The following is a 22,369-nucleotide window of genomic DNA, read 5'->3' on the forward strand; positions in this document are numbered from 1 at the left end:
CTACTCTACATACGTATGACAAATATTTCTTCTATATATGCTAACTAGCCAGGATTTAGCGTATTAACAATGTCGATCGGAAGAAATAGAGGAGTATTATGGGATTTATTTTCACTGCTACCTTATTAATTATTATATAAAGATCCTTAAGTTAAACCTTGTTGTTTTGTTTGCAACATATCATGTTTTATACACCGAACTTATGTAGATAAAGCTGCTTTGCCCCGTATTGCCTCACCTGGCATATAGCATACTGCGAGCACTTCGATTGAATTACAAATTGAAAAAGAACAATGCCGAACTTCACCTGACGAATCGGTTGTTACATCACGCCCTTTATTTTTTTTTTTTATACTACGTCGGTGGTGGTGGTGGAGAGTCCTTGCTAGGACAAAGCTTTGGAACAAGGGCAATTTATATGTCTATTGTCTACATAAATTTATACTATCTAATTGTACACGGTACCGGCATATTGACATAGATGCTGTCTATTACCTCTTCGTCAGCCGATGACGTTATTTCTTTTAATTATAATTTACTTGTATTGGCAATTATTTTCGAAGGGCACAAAATATATTTTTACCCCGGAGATCGTCTCTTAAGGAGATGAATATGATAATGGAATTTAATTCAGTACCAGCAGATATTGCAGATATCGGACAATTGGGTGTCATTTGTATGACGTTTTCAGAATAGTGAACCTTATCTTGTTAGAAATTACGCTAAGAGTAAGATCACTCAAATTATATTTGATACCAATGTAGTAAGTTGTAAGTTACGTGACATTGTTAATTTTTAGAATACTTTTAAGCACCCTCTTGTGAACGTTTTGGGATCTTAACGAGAGTTGATATTAAATCAATAAATCATACGTATACATATAAGTGATAATATACGTGATAACATACGTGATACCAACATGGTACTCGTGACGTACTTCTCACTAATTTAGATCTTACGTCATTATTATTGGTATTGCAGTTTGACACACGACACACCTTTTAATGCATCTACTTACTTTATTTCTACTTTCAATGAACCATGAGTCAATAAGTAGTTTCTTTTGTTATTTTATTAATGCTTACTCAATTTGGTAGTTACCGTTACACTGTTTAATACCTGAATATTAGCAATGAGAGATATTATTGCATCTCTTTGAATTATACGAGCAAAGTTGGATAAAAACCATGCTTCCAGTACCAGAGGTGGTGGTGGCTAAAACACTAGACTTCTTACCGCCGCCTAATGTTTAATGCAAATGAAAACCAAGAAAACAAACTTTAATTTAATTTTAGTCAAGTCATTCCTCTTAACAAAATAATTTAGGAGTAGGTAATTAATCTAACTAATCTAAGTATATTTCAATTTCTTTCTTTTCCAGACACCAAACCGAATAACCCTGTTTGACTAAGAGTGTGCTAAAAGCTACGAGTAATATCCCCTATAAAGCAAATTATTAAGGTTACACCTTGAAAATATCCAATCTTTTTTATAAAATTTTAGATATTGCTTTATTAAGGGGAATTTATTAATTGAGTACAAAGCTGGTACATAGAAATGTCCAATAGGCGAGACGACTAAAAAAAACTATTTAGTCCGTCAGTTAGATTATCAAAGAATTTTAGACACGTATTTTTTCTTTTTTCTCGTAAACGTTAACTGACGACGGTACAGTGCGTCGAAGTTTCGCGTGACGTCACGCCTAGGTACAATTTTTACTTAGAAGTGACGTCACAAGCCCCCACTCAGGAACTTTGATGCTCTATATCTTTGTATTTTTTTATTAATTAGAAAAAGCGAAAAATATGTGTTCAGTATTTTTGGACGATCTAACTGACGGACTAAACAGAACTTTAATATACTCGTAGTCGTCATCCCTATTGCGCGCACACAATTTTGCCCTCCGCCCTATCTTCTCGGGCATACCTTAGGGCAGCGTGACACGTGCGGGACAGCGTAGTCCGCAAGTCCGCAGGCGCAGGCGCACCTTACGGTGGACGCGGGCGAGAGTGGGCGACCTCATATAGCCGGCGCGGGAGGCGGCTCCTTTATTTGTCGGTTGTGCGTTGCGTGCGAGGGACGTCGGGACACTATGCGGACGATACTGGTGAGCATCCCTTAACATTTCTTTTCTCATCCATCGTCTTAGAAAACTTTCTTACTAAAAAAAATATTAAGGGAAAAAATATTTGGTTTTGATACGTGCTGTCATCATTATATTTTTAGGGAATAATTAATAGGTATGTTATTAAGTAATCAATCAATATACATAACATTGACAAATTGACTTTTCAGTATATTTTAATATTTTATATTCAATTATTGTACTTCAATATTATTTTTAATATATTTATAGCGTCATAAAAGTAGCGCAGATTATTTTTTATTTTATTTTTATTGTTACAATTTTACCACGTATCTGTTACTAAAAATACATACAATTCAGCTGAATAAATTATTTTTGTAGTATTAGATAGGCATACATCTATGGAAAACAATTGCGATATATTCTATATGCCTGTGTAATTGCCTATTTGTACATAAGTAGGTAGTTAAATAAACAATAGAAATCTAATAGAAAGCATAAACCCCTGCAGCTGACTTGAGTCACCAGCAAATTCATAATCATAACAGCCGCAGTATGTCGTCATGTCACAAATAACTAGGCCTGCGAAATACAATACAGCTCTTTATTCATACGCGAACCCCAAGATAAGTACTCGATTGCGTTTCAATCGATCGTTTAACGAATTCAGAGTGACAGTAACAGCAAGTACCGACGGCCAACCTTGAGGCAGCTGACAGGTCACTTTAAACGTGCTACAAATCTCAAGTAACCTTTCGGCAAAACAAAAATGCTGCTCTCCTTAATAATAAGGCGGAACTAATTGTCGAGCTCCAAACGTATTATTTGGCAAGTGCGTTGTCATATTAACCACTCAATTACGTAAAGCGGGCAAAGCTTGTTACGTTACACTGGGCCACCGTGCACCGCCATTGCTCTACTAGTCCAGGCTCGACGGTGGGCGTAGATAATAAACTGATATCACCTACAATGTTACAACATTTGATATAAAATCAACCCGCTATTAAAGACTTTCATTTCTAGGTCATGTCAAGAAATACTTAGTATATCAAGATTTAGTGAATGACATATACAAAGCTTTTGTTCCACTATCTCCGTAGTGTCAAAACCACTGCACCTTGAACTATTTTTATAACAATGCAAGTCGACAGAGACCTTTTTGGACGCGTGATCTTGAATATTAAAAAGTGCAGTGTATATATGGTATTTTAAAGTCTACGAGTACTTACACACATACAGTCACCGGCATAAAGAAGTGATGATTTCTGTACCTCGTCATATTAACGTCTTGTTTGAAATGAGGAGTGTCTTTTCAAAAGGACTTATTTCTATAAGTCAACAGAGGTTATTTTTATCTATGTCTTCCTAGAGAAATAAACCTTGTTGTTTACTTATAAAAATAAGTCCTTTTGAAAAGACACTCCTCAAATGTCATACGAAATTGTCAAACGATTAAAAGCAACAAGGTACAGAAATCATTACTTCTTTATGCCGGTGACTGTACAAGTGTTCCTGTATGCTGACTGCTATAGCCCCCATAGGTAATAGTCTATTCACACTTTACAGCTATGTGACGTGATGGCTTCAGCGATCTGTGTCTCACAACGCAATATTATCTGGATCGAGTTACAATTTATTGCATCACCTTATGTGATTGTGTATGTCCAGTTGTCCCTAAGATTCTCGGCACCCACTGAACCAGAAATAACGAGGTTCGCCTTGCATATAAGGAGCACCGTCCCTGACATCGAGCTTGCAAGTATCGTAATTCTTACGTACTTGTTTTTCACATACGTAATTACTGTTATATATGGTTCATATACTACAGATATGTAAAGTGGGTAATTGTTTTGAAACATGAACGATTGCAATAGTTTCCTAGCAATATGTGGCAGACCCAAGTTCGTTGACCAACAATTTAGTACGAGAGACAATACAAGGCAAATACTTTTTACTGTACCCCTTAATGCAAAAAAACATACTCCAACTTAAAAAGAGATACTTAAAACAAAAGTCGGTCTTATCACTAGAAGCTTATCTCTTCCAGACGACCTGGGGTAGCGTTGAAAATACGTTGTATTTGGCCTGCTCAGTGTAATTTTTCATTCACTTTCTTTCAATGTTTGTATCCATTTAAATGTTCGAATCATCGACATCGCGTGAACGCTCTTATCCGTGTTATCGGCACTTTGTGAACGTTAACAAACATCGCATAAATATTTCAACGTTCGTTTTCTGCCTAATAAATCAGACGAGCCGAGCTGCAAAATCGCTATAATTACGCAGCGCGAACAAAATCCGTAGAGATAACTGATTACCGATTTCCTGACTTATAATACAAACTACAATTATTTAGGTTCCAAAAACAACAACAGATAAACAAAAGTTATAGAGACACATGTCATTGTCATTGTTATTAAAACCGCCAATCGTATAATACAATCGTATTATTTATCTTTTCTCTTACGAATAAGTTTCTAATTAAATAAATATTCCTAGAATAAATATTTAATAAGAATAAGACAGTTGAGTTCTATTTATCATAATTATATTTTTGTATACATTATTATACCTATATTGAGTTAAATTAAAAAATTCACTGCTGTGGAAAAAATATTTTAATGGTAAAATATTCAGAGTGTAACCAAGACTCACATTAGACTTTTTTAAGTTTTTCTTTGTAAATTAAATTTACACGCAGAAGTACCAATAGGAAAGTTACTACGTACCTACCTAATAAAAAATCGGATTTATGTGCCCCACAAACCGTGTGAGCTAAATTTCTCACTTCGAATGGGAACTACATATGCATTACCATTCAATTCAATACTAGAAACTGTTTTGGTTTGCGAATGATTACAGACAAAAAACGACAAGAATCGTGCTGTGGATATTCTTTTTGAACACCTATGTATATACGCTTGTTTTATGCAAATAAAATAATCATTCATTCATTCATTCATTCATAAACGAAAATGCGGTAAAAAATGTAAAACATTTATGGATTTTCAAGAAATATTCATGTGGTGAAATGATGATGATGGCACATAAGACGTGACACCGGAATTTCGTTTTCTTTCAATCCCTTGACCGCTAAGAGTGGCACCGACACTTTAGCAGTTACATATTCTCCTGTTTACCCTTTTGTGAAAATTGGTGTGATGTGACTGTGAATTTGAATATTTCGCAATAATTATTGTCTAATCAATATATTTATTATTTATCTACATAAAATAGAAAACGGAAATAGCAAATTAACACATACATACATACAATTACGCCTGTATCCCATAAAGGGGTAGGCAGAGCACATGAAACTACTAAAGCTTCAGGGCCACTCTTGGCAAATAAGGGGTTAAAAGAAAATGAAACTGTGGCATTGCAGTGACAGGTTGCCAGCCTCTCGCCTACACCACAATTTAACCCATATCCCATAGTCGCCTTCTACGACACCCACTGGAAGAAAGGGGGTGGTGAAATTCTTAACCCGTCACCACACAGGTAAATAGCAAATTAAGTCTTAATTAAATTAGTTAACAATTTTATTACACAATTGCATGCATGCAACACTGAACTATATATAAATGTAAAAATAATACAAGATACCTCTATTATTTGCTACTCCGTTCAGGTAAACGAAGACTAAATAATAGACGGAAACAAGCACAACGACCCTAGTGGTTAATCAGATCTAATCATAATTATATTTAGACGTCGATACGTCTTAACTAAGTAGGTATACTAGGTATATTACCATAATTTTCTGTATCTAATCTAAATTACTTTCTCTGCACTAGAATCACTAAGTTGCTCAAATTTCTATTAGAAAGACTCAGTTTCCGATAAACCAAAGATTAACTATAACAACTGAAAGAGAAAAACCTTATTGTTTGGTCTTTAACGTTTTTTTTTACAATTTCGCTCGTGGTACCTATCTATAATCTTTATTTAATATTTCAATTGATCTCGTGACAAAGCATACTTTGCGATTATGAGCTCGTCAACATGTATGCTATTTCATTAGAAATAAATTATTTAAGGAATGTAAAGTTGTGTAATATTTCCTACATTTTAATTGAATTATTTTCACTAAAGACTGTATCATTAAGTATGAAGACAACTTTGAGTAGCCGTATTTATTTGCTATTATATTTTTTTCTTATAACAAGCCATGGGCTTAATAAGGCACATAATAAGGTACACATTTTGTCCTAGAAACTCGTCGTAAAGCATATGGTTTAGACAGTATTGACTTAATCCTCCCGAGTACCAATTACGATTCCGGACAAATGCTACTAGAAAATTCACAAAGTGCGTAAAAGACGATACGATTGCGAAAAAAAATTGTATGGTGCGAACCTCAACGACACATGATCCACAAAGCAGAATATCTGGACATAGTCTAGCCACTGTTATTTTAAAATATAGTTCAGGATCTGTGTATGGCGGCCATTTAGAGAATGTGGCATGGTGCTTACTCTAACTCCGACTTTGATGTCGAATTTGACTATCATACATTGTTTATATTGATCTGGTTTAAGCACTGTTCAAACACCATGAATGTCAATTAGACTTTGGCCTATGGCTAATTTTTTTATCTGTTTCTCTCATCCTGCTAGCATCAAAAATTTACGGCAATCCGGAACGTTGCTCAAAATTGCGTTTTTTTAAATTATATAAATTCGCCGCATTTATTCTACAAGTACCCAATTGGAAAAACCATGAAAAAGACTCTTAAAGAATATATTTTGGCAGCATATTAACCTTTGTTTGTTGAAATCGTACAAAGAGTCATTGAAATATTCTCAAATTAAGCCAGATAGGGGTTGTCCGAAATTTATTTGCTAGACCTTAATGAAAGTACCATAAAGTCCCTAAAATAAAAAAAATATCAGACCTTCTTATATCAAATAGTACTTACCAATACCTTAAGATCATACTCTCGGAACATAATAATACAAAATTATACACATGTTTAGAACATTTAGACGAGTCAACGTTTTAAAATTTTAATGGCCTTATAACGGTTCCAACGATAAACCCCTTGTCCTTACACATTGGCAACCAATCACTTGTTGGCTCTTCAAAAGATGGACGTGGAATGAAAAAATCTAGGAAATTCTTGGTCATAGACGTTGTCAGAAAAAAAATATTAAAAAATAATTACCCCGTAGTAAAATTAAATTATTTGCAATATTAACAATTTTTTGAATATTCTGATAAGAAAATTTATCTTTTTTAGGAAATACATTAAACATTTGCAAGGTTATTTTATTTCCTAAAATCTACACTATTATTGGCATAGATAAACTTATTATTTTCGTAAATATATCACTACTGTCCTCTCTGACGGCTGACGACCAACTGAATGAAGCGCCAACGTGTAAACGCAGTTGGCCATTGGCGCCAAGATCCTTTGATGTGTGGACAAAAAACCGACACGAATCGGTTGGCCGGCAAGCGCAAGCGCCAACTGCCAACTTACGGCCAAGTAGCCCTCTACACACATGGCCAAGGGGGTTGGTGGAACTGTTGGCCATGTGTGTACAGCGGCCATAACATTAACATTGCATGTAAGTGTCCAACTAGACATTCCATTTTTGAATTTTGAAATACGAACCTAACGTTGTTTAACCTAAGTTGATAAATATATTGCATGCATTTTTTGCAAAGTGCAAGAAGTGCTTTAGGAAAGATTTTCAATCCTTTAGGTGCTAAACGTACTAAATTAGTATAAAATTTTAAATAAGGATATGCATACGTATACATAGGTTTCCCTTTATACTATGGTTTTGTGTTTACAATACATTTGTAGGCAGACATTTACCACTTTCTAAATTAATTCTAAGCCAGCATCTGAAGCCAGAAATCTTATATATAGCCGGTATAGCTTTCTTTGATGTACCACCTGTATAACCTATGAAAGCAATAAACATACTGATTACTGATGTCCACGAGCACATTAACTTAACTATAACCTGGCAAATAAAGAGTAGAAATTATTCCCACTTTCTCACACGTATTGATTTAAAAGGGACGACATTACGATGCCTCTTTTTTGCTAGGCTGTATTTGTAAAGACATTAACAATGCAACAAGTTATACAATCAGCTAATTACTCGACCTCCCCAGACAGGCTCGAGCCAGTACCACACCTTCGACACTGGCGATCAAATATATGAAAGAGGCGCGTTCCTACTGTTCCTAGCACACCGTCTAAGCTCGTGTAGGTGAACGCGTACTATGCTTGTATGAGTGAAATATGACAGGTCGACTGTTCGTGTTTTTGACAGGCGGTAACTGTGAGGTAACCGAGAGGGGGTGGGCGGCACGTAGTAGTACTCTTTATTATACTGTGCCAGTACGTCTACATGTATTTAGCAAGTACAGCGGTTTCCCCGGTTCGGGATAAGCCGGCACGCACTAATTATGAATATCGTTACATTCGTCTAATTACCCATGACCGGCAACATCACGCGGAAGCGTTCGCATTGTATCGTAACTTACGGGTATTGTTGGTGGAGCTTGGATGAGTCCTCAAATTGGCTTGTTAAAATATAAGGTTGTGCCCACATAATAATATAGGTAATCTTCATATAGTTGTTATAAATAATGTTACAGGATCTCATGGACCCTGATGAGGGTATTAGCTTTTTAGGAAATCACTTTTCTTAGTAATAATGAGATGATTACAACTAAATTATACCGAGCTAAGGATGACAATCTACAGATGATTATTATACCATTAGGTACCACTATGCTATTGTTCAGAACAACGTCTTTTTTATCATTATCAGCAGTGCGCAGCGTAGAGTCCTGTGAGCTTTATAGCAATAGCAAATAAATTCTGGACGCTCAACGTTAAATGTCATAAACCAGCTTTAAATAAATTTAGCCTAATATTGCGATTTAACTTCTGACACAAACCTTTGTGACGTAGGAAGATTTTCATTCTGTTTTCATTGTACTGATTATATACCTTTACTTTACTTTAGAGACGTTTTTAACCCCTGACGCAATAGACGTCGGGGTGTTATAAGTTTGACGTGTCTGTCTGTCTGTCTGTCTGTCTGTGCATGTGTATCTGTCTGTGGCATCGTAGCTCCCGAACGGATGAACCGATTTAGATTTTGTTTTTTGTTTGTCTGAAAGCTGAGTTAGTCGGGAGTGTTCTTAGCCATGTTTCATGAAAATCGGTCTACTATGTCGCGGTCGTGGGTTTTTAAAAATTTTAATTTTGTGGTTAGGTTATGCTATGTTTGGATAAATTAATTGAAGATTTCGTTTCCAAACTTGATAAGATAATAAAGACTTGTTTACGACAAATACTTAGGTATTATTTAATATTAGGCAAGTGATCTAAAGTTTGATAGACCGGAATGTCCGGAGTGAGTAATACCTTGCAAAAGACTTCAACGAGCGCTCCACACCCCGCGCGTCTGCCACAAACAATACCTCATTACGAGCCACGCTCATTAGAATAACCCACAATCCAATTATAAACACATTGAGAAAACACCATAATAACATGTTGCAAAATTTCTAAACACACCTCTCAATAAACAATAAAAAAATATTTTCACTTGCGCATTGAAGCGCATTTAATGATTAAAATACGCATACCGTCTGCATCTTTATTAAAGTCGTGAAAATGCTTGCACGCATTTAAAAAATAATGCAATTATTGTCATTATTTAACCTGCCAGCTGTCCTTGATGGAACAAGCAGCATAAATATTTCCCAGTGAATACACCGTGTTTTGTTTTCCGTTAAATTCGACACGTAGCTAGGTTCATTATCAGGAACCACCCTGTATATAACATTTAGTTAAATTCGCAAAAAAAAATTTTTCATCATTTTCATACATAATAAATGAATTTATTAGTGTGAGAGACCCTTAAGAATAACATTCAAGTTAGTGTCAAGTGATTGACGGCACATGTCAAAACAAATAACATTAGGAATTGGTAAAGGTTGTCACACACGTCTTCAGTAATTATTTTTATTTTTTTAATAACTCGATAACCGTAAGACTTAAGACGCTAGTTTCTTAGAGAAATTAATTGTATTTGATCTAAAGAACCTTCCCTTAAAGTTAACGGAATTCAATAAAAACAGGTTGTATAAAAATATTTCAAGATAAATGCTTTCAGTTTTTTTGCAAACTTTCCATATATTATCAGGTACGGGTATATTTAGCCGGCGACCAGTGTCGTTGGTCACCTTGAGTGGCGGAAGCAGTTCGATCAATTTGCTCGGCACGCTGACCATTCCGCGAAGCATTCGGGACTTGTCTATTTCACACAAATCAAAACGGTATGACATGCCTTCTGTCTGTATCTACTATACAGAAACTATTGACAGCGGTATTATTTCTCCTAAGTATAGACATAACTACATTAGAGTGTTTTCTCGTTGGATCCACGTACTCTATCGATATAAAATTCGATCATACGCGAATTTTTATCAGATTTAAACCTAGAGCCACGCACTCATCGTAGCTACGATTTTAAACTTTCCAGACACATTACGGACAGGAAGTATAACGATTAGGATATAATTATGTATAATATAATAGCGGATATTTAAGTGTAAATTATTTTATTTTATCATTATCGACGCTACTCTAACTGTCCTACAAATGTAGTTCACACGAGTCTATAGATATAGACATTATTTTTTATACATTATTTGATGATAATCTTAGCTACGCTTTATCTACGATTATTAACCTATTATATAACTATTTATTTACTACATTCTATTTTTATCAGACATCAATATCAGATCATCATATCAGACAAGGTTGATTAATAAAATTGCATCATATACATGTATCATATAAAATATGTGGACGCTAAGTGTAGGTAAATAAACCTCGCTTAAAATCAAACTCAAGGTTAAACTGTTACTTAATGTTGAAACATAACACACTCGTACATATCAGTTACGCTTCCGCGTACACTGTCTATTGTCATAATGCGTTTAGTCGGTCAATAACGCTAGTAAATACACAACAGGTGAATGAGGTGATAAAGGTCGCTCAATTGCTATTGCATCACAAGTACTCATTGAGATCGATTTCTGAAAGTGTAGCCGTTTGCATGGCTTGCGACAGCCAATGCTGCCCAGAAAGCTAATTCTTAGGTTTCCCAATGAATTATTAATTGTTCTTACCTATTTACTTAATTGATCTAACAGTAAATCGTCAGTTACACGTGTAATCATTAAATTTAATGAAGAATTAACCGTTTAAAAATTTTATTGAACTATAATAAACACAGTCATACATTACAGTAAATAATCAGTTACACACACGCGTTTACAAAATGTAAAAAGAAACCAAGCGTTCAAAACTAATTGCTTGGTGTTAAAATGATAATAACGTTATGATTCCTTTTTTATTTATCCAATAATCACTCTTGTAGAGGTAGATGCATAAATTCGCATATATTCGACCCTCTGAACTGAATCGTACTTATTTAAACTTGCAGTTCCGTGGTATAATTACGGGTATTTACAAATTAGACAGTCATTTCCTAACGTTATCGGTAAATTATGAGTAGTGTTACATCAGCACAATGCATATTTTCCTACATGTTAATTAGATAAGTTGATACGCTTTCCTTTTCATGGAAAATCATAACAATACAACACTCAAGCATACTTTTTAATCTTTTTACTGCTTTCTTATCTTTTAACCTAATTGCTCAGCCAGGGTGACCACTATTTACTACAACCAAAATTCCCTGACTTTTCCCGGTTTTCCAGGCGTTTTTTCAAGTTTTTCCCTGACCATAATCTTAAATGTAATAAATATACAATATATAATTGGAATACATTTTTGAGTTTTTGCTTGGGTGTAACTGAAACAAAGTCATCAGTTAGCATGGTTTATTATAATATAAGTACATATTTTAAAATCTATTGAAACTTCGCAATTTGTTCTTCTAATAACTCAGCTTCCTTGGCAGCTCCGTCGAGAAGTTTTTGCTTTTTGGCTTTAAGTTCTCTGACCATTTCTTCATTTTTTCTTTTTTCTGCTTTGAGTTTCGCCTCAGAACTTAAATTTTCCTTTCTTTTGTGTAGCTCCTCTGTGTACAAGGAGTGAGCATTACGAGCCGCGTGGATCATTTTTTTTCCAATATTTATTTTTTCTATACCGCCGTGGTACGATATAGCATCATAAATGCGTCTTTGCGCAATTATAGATTCTTGCGAAAGATTTTCCACCAATATTTCCTTATTGATGGAAAAGCCACGCTCACTATAAGCGTTTCCGTGGGATAACACCAGGACCATTTTTATTAAAGATTGCAAGTCTTTATTTTCCTTTTTCGTCAAACTGAGCCAAACATCATCCAGTCGGTGACCATCCTTAATGGAAAAATGTTTCATTGATTTTTCAAATTCAGGTGATTTACAAATATCGTTGAAAGCACTTTTGGCGTTATCTGCTTCATATCCTGAAAGCCGGTTATTTTTGACAAATATGTCCAACACTTTATCGAGCCTCTCTCGTCGGAATTCTGCATTGACTGCGATTGCGGGATCGAAACAAGATATTCCCTTAGTCAAAGCATACGAAAGTGGGGATGTTTGGCATAATGACACGCAAAATTCTATTAGACTCTTTCTACAGTCTTGACGGAAACGCAAGATATCGATATCTTTGATATCGCGACTATTTCGAAGAGCATTCTTTACAGCGAAGCCCAAGTCGATTTCTTTCGCGTTTATCAGATTAGACTCCTTTTTCAAATCAATCGACGTGATATTAGTGGCAGAATCCAATACATCCACTTTAACAACTCTTTGCATGATTTTTTTCAGTGTGGCCAAAAGTGATTCGTATAAAAGTGGAGCAAGTGGTGCGTCGGATTGAAATAATGTTAAAAATGGCTCCACTTGCACCGCCACCGATTGAAAAAAGGCCAATTTAGCCTTTAATAATTTGTCTTCCAATGCAGCATTTACTACTGTAAAGCTTGCGCTGTCAGGTGCTTTTTTTTCGTTTTTAATTCCCTTCACATATTTTTCAACGTTGGGTATGATTTTAGTGGCGCGATCAACAACGCTAAAGTTCTCGAGCCAACGTACTGCACAAAACTTTAATGGGAATGTACTCGAGCCTGAAAACCTTGTATAGTCTTCACGTCGCGCGGGGCTATAGCAGAATAGGTAGTATAGAGAACGTAAAAAGTCTACCACCTTCCACCCCGAGGCTTTCATTGATTTTTTAAACGCATTGTGGAGATTATGAAGTCCACAACTCCCCATGTTGAGCAGAATTGGGTCACCTGCTTCGCCCTCATTTTTTAGTTTGGATTTTAGGTCTTGCAAAAACTTCTTATTCACATTAGGGCCATCCATTGAAACCTGCAATATTTTTTGTATCAATGCCATCGGTAGTGGCAAGAAAAGCCTTCAACAAATCATCAGCAGTTGCGTGCCCCAGAAAAGCTGAACCATAATACCTGCTTCGGACTTGGTTTTTTTCATTGTCCCAATAACGGACAAAGATGTCCATCTGCCCTTTCTGCGCAACTTTATTAAGGGATTCGTCAAAGCCAATGGTAATGACATCACAATCGCAACATTCTTCTTTTAACTGTCGAAAAAAATATGGCGCTAATCCGTATAAAACAGTGTAGGCTATTTTTGTTCTTTGCAAGCGCATTTTTTTTGCGATATCAGAGTCCGGAAACATTAGAGGAAAGAGATCCACGGCTTGTCCACCGCTCCTTTGTGAGCTATGACTTAGTACTTGGTACATACACCAAATGATTTCAGCCTTCGTAATTTCGTCCTTAATAAGCATTGTCATTATAACACGTTTTTCTTTAATATTATTGTGATGTGATGGCGTGACCTGTCCTGCTGACTCGACTACTATGTCTGGGGAAGTAGTTGTAATGGGTTCTTTGGAAACAGGTTCCTTTTTATCTTCCGAGTAAAATGATTTAAGGCTCATGCTTTTATTTTGATTAGATAACAAAATATTGTGTTTTTTTCCCTTCATATGGCTGGAGAGAGCCTGCTCGCCCATATTACTAAGTGTAAAACTTTTTTTACACAATTTACAGTAGGCGGAAAAATGGTCATTTTTGACAGGTTCAAGCCACGGTTTAAATTTATCGTTCAATTGCCATTCACAATTAAAAGTAGTTTTCTTTGACATCGTAGAGTGACCATCTGGAAGTAAAAAGAAAACATTTTTGAAGAGACGTATAAGCTGTAAGTTACTTAAAATATACTCCACTAGCTATAGACATCTATGAAATGATACACAATTTAAAACTTATGAGTTGGCACATAAGTATACCGGGTGAAATTTTAAGGACCAGCCATATCCATCTATACGCAGTGACTTTATATTATTTGAGCAAACCCGTCATTTTCATAGAAAAGTCTAAATTCGAACTTTTTTCATTGTTTATGTTAATTAAAAAGTATAAACACATAACACACATAAGTGAAATGTAAAGACAATTACGCTCTCCTGTTATATCGTCACGTTCCCCATTTGATACTCAAATAACAAAATAACTCAAATAACAAAGGGGATTAAATTAAATCATAGCACATTTTTATTCTATTTTTAAACACATTGATTTAATAGTTTGAGGCCGCTTAAATATTGTTAATATGCACAAATATCAAATAAATAAATAATTATTATAGGACATTCCACAGATAAAATGACTAAGTCCCGCAGTAAGCTCAAGAAAGCTTGTGTAGCCTGCTCAGACAACGAGTATAGGTATAATATACAAATACGTAAATACATACATAGAAAACCGGCCAAGAGCGTGTCGGGCCACGCTCAGTGTAGGGTTCCGTAGTTTTCCGTATTTTTCTCAAAAACTACTGAACCTATCAAGTTCAAAACAATTTTGCTAGAAAGTCTTTATAAAGTTCTACTTTTGTGATTTTTGTCATATTTTTTATACATATGGTTCAAAAGTTAGAGGGGGGGGGGGGGGGTACGCCCTTTTTTTCCTTTAGGAGCGATTATTTCCGAAACTATTAATATTATCAAAAAACGATCTTAGTAAACCCTTGTTCATTTTTAAATACCTATCCGACAATATATCACACGTTGGGGTTGGAATGAAAAAAAATATCAGCCCCCACTTTACATGTAGGGGGGGGGATGTTTTACCCTAATAAAACATTATTTTCCATTTTTTATTTTTGCACCTTGTTGGCGTGATTGATATACATATTGGTACCAAATTTCAGCTTTCTAGTGCTAACGGTTACTGAGATTATCCGCGGACGGACGGACGGACGGACGGACGGACGGACGGATGGACGGACGGACAGACAGACAGACATGGCGAAACTATAAGGGTTCCTAGTTGACTGCGGAACCCTAAAAACACCCATGCCTTAGGGACAAATAGCTAGGATCATCGTAGATAGGATCATCGGCTCAGCAGGTAGGGTCACTACAAACTAGGTCAAACTGGTCGTCGTCCAAAAATATAGTATACAAATACGTAAATACATAGAAAATATCCATGACTCAGGAACAAACAACTGTGTTCATCACACAAATAAATGCCCTTACCGGGATTCGAACCCAGAACCATCGGCTTCGCAGGCAAGGTCACTACTAAGGTCAGTATGTAAAAGTAAAGTGAAAAAAAAAAGATTGCACACAGGCCAAACCAAACCGATTGTCATGACAATGTCATAAAGGTGCTGTCATGGGAAACCTTTTCCCACTCGAAATATACCTATAGAGAGGGATAAAGTTGAATTGCTTTAAATGTAGCCATATAATATACACATACATCGCGCACCAAAGCGGACCCCAGGCTCCCATGAGCCGTGACACATGCTGGGATAACGCAAGGAAGATGATGAAGATAATACACATACACAACAAAAAGCCAAGAAATCTTATAAGTAGGTATCTTACAAAATATAGTAGGTATACTATTAAGTTGTGTATATTTATGTGGTGAACGCAAATGTGTAACAGGAGACTGTTATTCGTGTTGTTGTTAACCTAGGCAGCGTCCACACTCATGAGACGCACGTCTTGCGGTGTGGAACGGACGTCTCCGCCACGCCGCCTGAATGTCATTCAAACAACGTCTCCTCAGTACATTTTGTATAGGAAGGACGTAAGATGCGCCCCCAGGCGGCACGGCGCGCGCCATGCAGAGACGCGGCGGTGGCGGAGACGTCCGTTCCGGGCCGCAAGACATGCGTCTCTTGGGTGTGGACGCTGCCTATGTGCATTATTATTTAAACCAATAAAATCGAAACATATATTTAAAACTTAGGCATTCTATGAAAATGACAGAAATTAAACCTACAGCACGCAAAGTTTCGAATCACTGCAATTTACTATTGAGGAGTTCTCCCGAGAAGACAACCCTGTATATCATCCAGGAACGCAAAGTACTCGTCATGTCAATACGAAACAATCGAGCTTAAACTCGATGGGGGTCGTGTCGATTAATTACACAGTACCTACGTTCCAGTGCCATCATCAGATCACAGAAACATGTTATAATCGTAATAATAATCGAGAAATAACGAAATAATCAAATCACTTACCGAGGTCATCCAAACGAAACAGAATAATTATAGTCCTTATGTCCTCTTCTTCAACCTGCGCCGGCTAAGTGTCGGCGTCCTTTGACATCCCAGCCGGCGGCGATTTCCGAGTAATACAGTGGCACGTGCGCCGCGTGGTCACGTTTACTTACCTATTATAGTATAATTATATATAAATTTGGAGATGATAAAATTAATAATTTGCTTATTTTTTTATGTACATACAAAGACAATTTTTATTCCCTGACCTCTATTAAATTTCCCTGACAATTCCCTGACTTTTCCATGACCAGTGAAATTCCCTGACTTTTCCCGGTTTTCCCGGTTTTCCAGAAAGTGGCCACCCTGTCAGCTATACGTAACTCAAGCTGACACAAACAACGATCCTGAAAAGCAAGTATTACTCGAACATTGTCGATGTCGGACTAGTTTACATAAAGATTTCTAGTTATGGCCAGTCTCGAGGTATTTAGTCTAGCTTTCGTACCGGTCTTGGTGCAATCTTGCGTAGTACGTATGATATCATTGGTACTTTTATCGAGCATAACAGTATCCGAGCAAGGCGTGGACAGTGCCACAGTTAGAGACATATTAAGGACATAATAAGACTGTCAATTCTGACATACGAGTACCGAAATCATGTGCATCATGTTGTATGCCGCAATTTGAAGTGGTACCAAAATATTGCATTAGGTATATAATTTTTTATTCATGTTTATCTAATAACAGAATAAACGCACTTTATATACCGCATTATCTCCGAAACGACCTCTGTGTGTTAACGTCTCAGTACCGGTGCATGCCAATAGACTCAGTTAGTTGGCAGTCTTTTCACTTGTAAAGTCTCTAGTACTGTGTACTGCGGTAGGTCACTCGGCAAGGTCCACCACTTCCACAACACTTGAAAGTGGCGGGTTGCATGCCGGCATTCCAGCGACGAAATTGAGTTTTATTATAGCAAATTTCAACTATGCAACGAACGCTCAGAGAAAATGTTTGTTAAGCACCAATTAATTTATTAATAACACTAGACAGCGCTGTACTTAAAGTAGATAGTTTAAAATTGTTCATGAATAGTTTGAGGTATGAGAGCAGTCATTCATTGAGAAGATATAAAATACAAGACATAGGTAGTAGGAAGATAGTTATTTTACAGTGGGAACCTACAAATGTCGGCAACCCGTCTATAAGTTAGGGGGAAGTTTGATCTTCGGGCATCTCTAGCCACCTAATGAACTACCATCAAATCTTACACAGGTACATTCTGCCTTTCTGATCCCCCTCCTCATGCGGGTTCCTTGGCCGTAAGCCCGGGCAATGCCGGAGGGCGCCATGGTGAATGACATACATCGATCCCAGCGCGCCCTCACAAACGGCAAAGAGGATGGAACGCCGGAGTGGGTTTAGTGGGTAGGGCCAAGTTTGCCCCCGCTCGCTAGGGGAGGGGAAAGAAACGGAGAGTCCCACACATCGTGCGTAAATGAATTCCCACTCCGTCAAAAAAAAGGAACATTCTGCCTAAACGCCGATATAGAATTATAGATACCATTTATAAGTTATACCTCCCTCATTTCATTACTAAAATACCGGATGTATGGTATGGTTGTTAAACTTGTAAAGCTCCCAGAACTTGACGCCCTTGATGCACTTTCCCACACCAGAATTGGATGCGGGAAGTATTAATCTGCACCTGCAGTTCATTATTGCTTGTTTCTTTCACTTATCTAAAAACGACTCAACGAATTTCGATGAATTTTGACGAATGACGCTAATTAAGCTAATATAGGAAAGGGCATAATTTTTATCCCGAAACTTTTGTTGAGGTTTAGTAATAGTGTAGTATTAGATAGGTATTAAGGGAGGAGGTTGGTGTAGTTTTACAACTCCCATGCAAACGGAGGCCTTACTATGATTTAGGGACTCGCATATGTAGGTATCTAATCGAATGTGACGTTTTTAGCTACAAGGTACCACATAGTCGATTGATAAGGCTGATTTCAAATTTGACTTTAGGCAACTCTAGGAGTGCTTAGCTTACCTTACAAGTGTCTGAAGTGTCATACGTTGTTGACCGGATTGAGTAACTGTTAATCACGAGTTTTAATTCGAAGTAATTCAAAATGATGAAGGCTCACCTTGAATTTTCTTCTCTTCCTGGGTTCTGCAAGCAGTGCTTCGTCTCACCGATGTTGCTGCGATGTCGCGAAGTTGCTTGTCGTGTCATTGCGATGAAATGTGTTCCGGAATATATTGACGTCTCCAGCGAGTTATGATGGTTAACACCTTCACAGTTCAGTGCAACATGGCCACAACAAACACATTTATGGCCACTAAGATTATGATGTTTTCATCCCACAGGGTTTGATTTTATCACAAATTTATTACTTCCATTACCTGCGACTATCTTTTTAATACATAAATAGTTAGAGATATAAAATTTATGATATCACCTTCTCAATATAATTTTTGACATGTGACTGAATTTTTTGTTTTGTCTAGATGCTGTCAGATTAGGCACCTATCTCCTAAAAGGTTTTCCAAAGAAGGAATCAATCTACTTTTAAACTTATTATTATTATTATCCTTAAAAATGAAATAATACGTAAGACGTAAAATCAATAAAGGAAAAAATAATACAATACAAATAAATATTATAGAGTAATGGAGTGCGACTCGAAAAGCGTGAAAAAACAAAAACCTGGTTTCAAAAACTCATGATTAAAATCTGCTTGTTTCAGATATTAGCGCTTTGCGCTGCCACGGCGTACGGTCAGTACAATAACTCCCCCGCTCCTCGAAGGATACAAATCCCCGGAGCCATAGCTTTGGGCCCCGCGCCCGGCGCCTTCCGCCAGGGACGGCTGCACAGCGGGCCCCCGGCCGGCGCGCCCCGCCTCAGGAGGCCCGGCCAGGGCAGACCCTCCTTCAAGTCCGTAGACGCTTCTCCCAGACCCAGTCTGCAGTCTATCGAGGAGCCCTCGAAACCAGTCACCGAAGAACCCGAGGACGAGGTCGAAATCAACACACCCACCGCCTTCGTCCCTAGCATTTTCACTACACCAGAACCTCAAAATGATTTCTTCGATTTCACCACCACGTCTCAGCCGAAGCCGCCGATAGCGTTCAACCCACCTCCCTTCCAGCCCTCGTCGACTCCGTCTATCATAAGGCCCGAACCGATCAGACCGACTCAGTACAGACCATTGTTGCAGCCGCAATCGTTCGCTCCCATCAGGAACGAAGCCCCCTTCAAGCCTCAACCGGTGCGCCTCCAACCTCTGTCAAGCAGGCCTCAGCGGCCGTCGTTCAGACCGGAGCCTAAGCCCTTGGTAGAGGAAGACGAAGCCCCTATCCAACCGGTCAGGCATAGACCTCAGCCGCAGGACCCCGTCAACAGAGCGCCGGCGAAGACCTACGTTCAACAGAACTACAAACCCTCCGGCCCGAGGGAAAAGAAACCTGTTGCTCAAATCATTCGTAAATACAGAGATGAGAACCCCGACGGAAGCATTACATGGGGATTTGAAAATGACGATGGTTCATTCAAAGAGGAAACTATAGGCATTGATTGCATTACCCGTGGAAAGTATGGTTATGTGGATCCTGATGGTTTGAAACGAGAGTACAATTATGAGACTGGCATTGCATGCGACAAAAGCAAGGAACAGCAAGAAGAAAAAGGATTTATAGACTACCAAGAAAATAAAGCAGTCCTACCTAATGGTATCACAATTGATCTCAACCAAATGGGCAAAAAATCTAAAAGGCCGTTTAGGTCACCCGGAAACCACTAGGTTTTAGGAATATATTTATTAATAGTGAAATGTAATTGATGTAAGGACATTAAATATTTGTTAGCTTGTGATAGCAAGTGTAACAAGCATGAGGACATTACATTGAGGTGATTTTAAGTTTAGTTTTTAATTGCTTGTGTGTGATGAAGGTGACAAATGAAATGTATAAATAACAAGTGTGCAATTAAAAACATTTTGTAATTTCATTGTTTTATTGGTAAAGTGTAGTAAAATCTTACAATCCCACAAACTTAGCATTCTAATTCACGAGTGGCAAAAATATTACAGTAATTATCCGAAATTATGACATACAATCACCTCAAAAACTTGGTGACTTTCATGAAGTAAACCTTTTGGCCTGCAGACAGCAGACAGAACCTAACCTTCTAAATAAAAAAAATCCTTTCATTAGGATTTGATTATTTAATTTTAGGTCATCATAACCTAAACCTAACCACCAACAGGTTTAGAGTTTGACAATAATGGAAAGGCAAATGAGAGGTAAAATGAAGCACATAGGGCTACAAATTAAATAAATACTCAAATAATTAAGCCAATATAAATGTGCCTTTCAATCGCTACTATTTTTAAATGCCCCCGTCTGTCTGAAGTATGGAGTGGTCATCAGGTCTTATCACTAACTATTGATTAAAAATATGACCCACTTGTATTTAATATTGTCGATTGTTGAGGTATGGCTGTGGCCGCCTCATCGGAGGTGGCATTCTATTTGGTGGTGTTATTGATATGTCCAAGTAGCTGCCTATTTGGAATTTAACACTACTCAATGTTTTGTTGTCATCCCCACCACGTTGACCGGAGCATGTCACTCCTATCTCTCTCATTCTATATGTTGGTGATCTCATATCTGGGTATACAATGGCAAAATCGAAATATGTTCCCTTACGTCGAGTCTCGGGATTAACTTCCTTCACCAGACCTGTAAGCTCGCGCAGTGTAGCATCCATCCAGGTGTAAATTTGTAATTCATTTTGAGGAACATTGCCCCTCGCATAATCACCTGGCGAATTGTGACGACCAGTAGAACAAAACACTCGAAGAAGCAGGGGACACGTCTAAAACAATAATGTTCAGATTAACATTTGAAATGGAATGTTTAAAGTGATTAAACATAAGTTAACAAAATAGAAAATAACCTACCTTCTCTCTATCAACCGGCTTAACCTCTTCAGCAATCATTGACTCCAGTCCAGCCATTTTCATAATATGTACGAAGTACACACCGGTAGCTACCTAAATATAATTAGTAGTAACTTTTGTAGCAGTATAGTTTAATTTACAAATATAAGCAAATCTCAAGGAAATAAACAATGCTGTCAATAAAATTCCTAATTCCACAGACAAAGAATAGAGAACATCATAGACAATTAGACATAGAATAAAAATGGAGCGAAACGGCTACTACACACCATACACATGTCCGATCGATCGATACCTATGTTTACAAACAAATAAATCGTTTAAATCGTTTAAATCGATCTAAAAGCCTTAACAGAAGATCAATCCGGGACTCTGATTTGGTTTGATCCTTATGACATAGGCTTCCCACAGACAGTCTTAAAAATTCATAATCTTAAAAAAAACTTGTATGCAATCTGACAGTTCAAACTGACACTGACAAGACACTGACAGATCTGTCAGTGTCAATTTGCATACAATTTTTTTTTAAGATTATGAATTTTTAAGACTGTCTGTGGGAAGCCATAAATTGGCCATGGCTCACTTGGCTCTCAGTAAAGCTAGGAACACACTACGCGGACGTCCGTCGTGAATCGACCGCGGACGGGAATCTGGACAATGGAAATACACATAACCGTGCAAACTATCGTCGAATACGTGGACGTGGCCTTGAGCGCGTGGACGTATCTCTCTCGCTGGAGTAGTTTGTGAT

General features: G+C 37.3%; 2 protein-coding genes across 2 annotated transcripts; one reads left to right on the top strand and one right to left on the bottom strand.

Annotated features, from left to right (window-relative positions):
• Positions 1–1,994: 1,994 nt before the first annotated feature.
• LOC125229287 (extensin) lies at positions 1,995–20,659 on the top strand. Its single transcript, XM_048134081.1, has 2 exons — positions 1,995–2,107; positions 19,402–20,659. Exons 1-2 carry the CDS (start codon positions 2,093–2,095, stop codon positions 20,455–20,457), a joined length of 1,071 nt encoding a protein of 356 aa, XP_047990038.1. The 5' UTR covers positions 1,995–2,092; the 3' UTR covers positions 20,458–20,659.
• Positions 20,651–21,812, bottom strand: LOC125229288 (histone deacetylase complex subunit SAP18). Its single transcript, XM_048134082.1, has 2 exons — positions 21,619–21,812; positions 20,651–21,533 (listed from the first exon to the last, which is right to left on the bottom strand). The coding sequence occupies exons 1-2, from the start codon at positions 21,679–21,681 to the stop codon at positions 21,129–21,131; spliced, it is 468 nt and encodes a 155-aa protein (XP_047990039.1). The 5' UTR covers positions 21,682–21,812; the 3' UTR covers positions 20,651–21,128.
• Positions 21,813–22,369: the final 557 nt, after the last annotated feature.

Source organism: Leguminivora glycinivorella, chromosome 9, assembly GCF_023078275.1.
Source record: "Leguminivora glycinivorella isolate SPB_JAAS2020 chromosome 9, LegGlyc_1.1, whole genome shotgun sequence".
Taxonomy (NCBI): Eukaryota; Metazoa; Arthropoda; class Insecta; order Lepidoptera; family Tortricidae; genus Leguminivora; species Leguminivora glycinivorella.